The 2,583-nt window shown below is 35.4% G+C and overlaps 1 protein-coding gene across 1 annotated transcript in view; it reads left to right on the top strand.

The window, feature by feature from the left end:
- Positions 1-2,583, top strand: part of LOC119676053 (neprilysin-4-like) — an 8,505-nt gene that overhangs the window by 5,225 nt on the left and 697 nt on the right. The window contains exons 2-3 of the mRNA XM_038087277.1: positions 875-1,028; positions 1,094-1,846. Of these exons, the coding sequence (XP_037943205.1) occupies positions 875-1,028; positions 1,094-1,846 (907 nt within the window). The remainder of the gene's footprint in view (positions 1-874; positions 1,029-1,093; positions 1,847-2,583) is intronic.

The raw sequence follows: 2,583 nt of genomic DNA on the forward strand, positions 1-2,583 counted from the left end.
CATTTATTTTGACCCCACGGTCGATGAATACAAGCGGCGAGCGACCATCGGCTGTTATGGCGGCCCACACCATCACCATGGCCGGCTTTTGAGTTGTGGTGGCCAACCGAAGTTGCAAATTTTCAGCTGACCTCTCTGGCAAGTAAACACGATCATTTTGTTTGTTTACAATCTGCTGGATAACGAATGGTTTCTCATCGGAGAAAACCAAATTCGGCAGTTCACCACTTTCGGCCAAGCGAAGCAACTCTTTAGCTTTTTCGAGTCTAACTTTTTTTTGCGCATCAGTAAGATCTTGCTCTTTTTGGAACTTCAATGGCTTAGCCAAGCCCATTTTCAAATTTGCCTGAATGCAAATTGCATATGTTCAAGCTCACGACCATTTTCTCCACTGCGACGGGAATTCGTTCAATCGTCTTCACTTCGAACCATTTCCGCCGATGTTGCTGTTTTTTCGTCCACTCTGACTCGGGCTACGCTACCAGACTAACGAGCGAATGGTACGAACACAAAACATAACACTTTAAATGCGGAGGCCTCTAACATAGCCACTTTGTTCCAGCAAATGGCAAGAATCACACTACAGCTGAATTCATCACAGAAATAACGTTTTCTGAAAAATCCCACCAAAATGCTTTTGTGCGCTTGTAAACAATAAATGAGCGTCACTAGAATAAATCTGACAGCTGTGGGACGAGCGGTTTAGAAATGACAGCAGTCTGAAGTTGGTTGCAGTTTTTTCATCTCACCTTGTACAGTATACTTTTCGATTTTTGATCGATAAGCTTTATTTAGAGGTAAGTGACACCGAGTTTATAAATGCTATAAAATAATTCTATAACAGATAATGAAAATTACGAGTATTCATATTTAGAAATATTTTAATGAAGGAATAAAAACTGAAATTACCACATTGGTTCAGGAGATACAGATAAGTGTACGCCAACAAATAGAACAAGCAGAATGGTTAGATGAAAAAACACGCACTGAAGCTTTGTTAAAAGAATCCACAATAGAAGCACGAATTGGTAATTTCGATGACCCGGTTATGTCTAAACGTCTCATGAAATAAATAGCCTAACTTTTGATCCAGACAACTATGAGCCGAATAATATAAATTTAAAGAGATTTAGAACATTTATGAACCGATATCTTGGTCTCCATAATAAAGACATTCGTAATGAAACAAAGCCTCTAGAATTAATGATAGGCAAGCAAATCAATGCTTTTTACTATAATATCGACAACTCAATAAATGTTATGCATCCGCCAGCTTATCATAAATCCTGGCCAAATTCTTTGAAATTCGGTACATTAGGATATCTTGTGGGACATGAGTTTACACACGGTTTTGATACAGTTGGAGCACACTATGATAGCAATGGTGATGAACGCGATTGGTGGACGAAAAAAACTGAAAAAGTATTTGATAATCGCACAGATTGTTATGTTCAACATTTTAATGACTATTTAATACCAGAAATAAATCGCAAAATTAACGGAAATCTAACCAAAGATGAGAATATAGCAGATAATGGTGGACTTCGTGCCGCACTTAATTCGTACCGCAAATATATGAAGGAATTGAATAAGGAAGGTGACCTGGTGACAACATTTAAAGATGAAGACATGCTTGGTCTAAATTTATCACCAGAACAATTGTTCTTTGTAGGATTTGCACAACTATATTGTGCGTCGTATAAAGAAGAACACTATTGGAAACAACTAATCGATGAACACCCTATGGACAAATATAGAGTTTTGGGTACACTAAGTAATATGGAAGATTTCTCTAAGGTTTATGAGTGTCCTCTGGGTAGTGACATGAATAAGAAAGAAGAAAAATGTAGAATTTGGTGAAATGTTTTTAATAGATTTGGTTAGTAGAAAATGAATAAAAATATGAATAAAACTCTTGATGTACAATTCCTTTCAATTTTAAAGGATTTATGTATAATAAATAAGTATAATAAATAATTAACGTTTTTCTTTTTAAAAATTTATTTTTTCATATAATATGAAATGTTTAGATTGGGTTGGTTAGGTTGGGTTGGAGTAGTGTGGGGTATTTGAGGCCAAAACTCAGTTGCGTTTTTATGAATAAATTCGTCTATATAATTTTTAAACTTCAAATATGGCGTTTACACTGGCCGAAAATGGCTCATGTGCCAAAAAAATTTTGCATGAAGGTTAAATATGCCTTCAAACCTTACATTAGAAACTTAAAACATATTTTTAACTTCGATTAATTACTTTTTGGGAAGTAAAAGTTCTAAACAGCAGTGCATCGTTTTCAAGAAAATGCAACCACCAAACATTTGTTTACCTTTTTTTGCAAATATGTTAAAAACAGCTTTTTCAAACTGTCATAATGCCATGAAGAGCTTTCATTTAGGGTATGTTCAATGGATTCCTTTGCATTTGGAACGTATGTGGAATGCATTCGAACGTCATTCATACAGAATATGAGAAAATTGCTCATTTTTGTGCTTGAAATTTTATATGCAAGAATGAGCCATTCGATACTCATTTTCGATTTTTGACCAAAATGAGCCATTTTCGGCCAATGTAAACGCCGTATAA

This window comes from Teleopsis dalmanni, chromosome 2 (genome assembly GCF_002237135.1).
Source record: "Teleopsis dalmanni isolate 2A chromosome 2, ASM223713v2, whole genome shotgun sequence".
Lineage (NCBI taxonomy): Eukaryota > Metazoa > Arthropoda > Insecta > Diptera > Diopsidae > Teleopsis > Teleopsis dalmanni.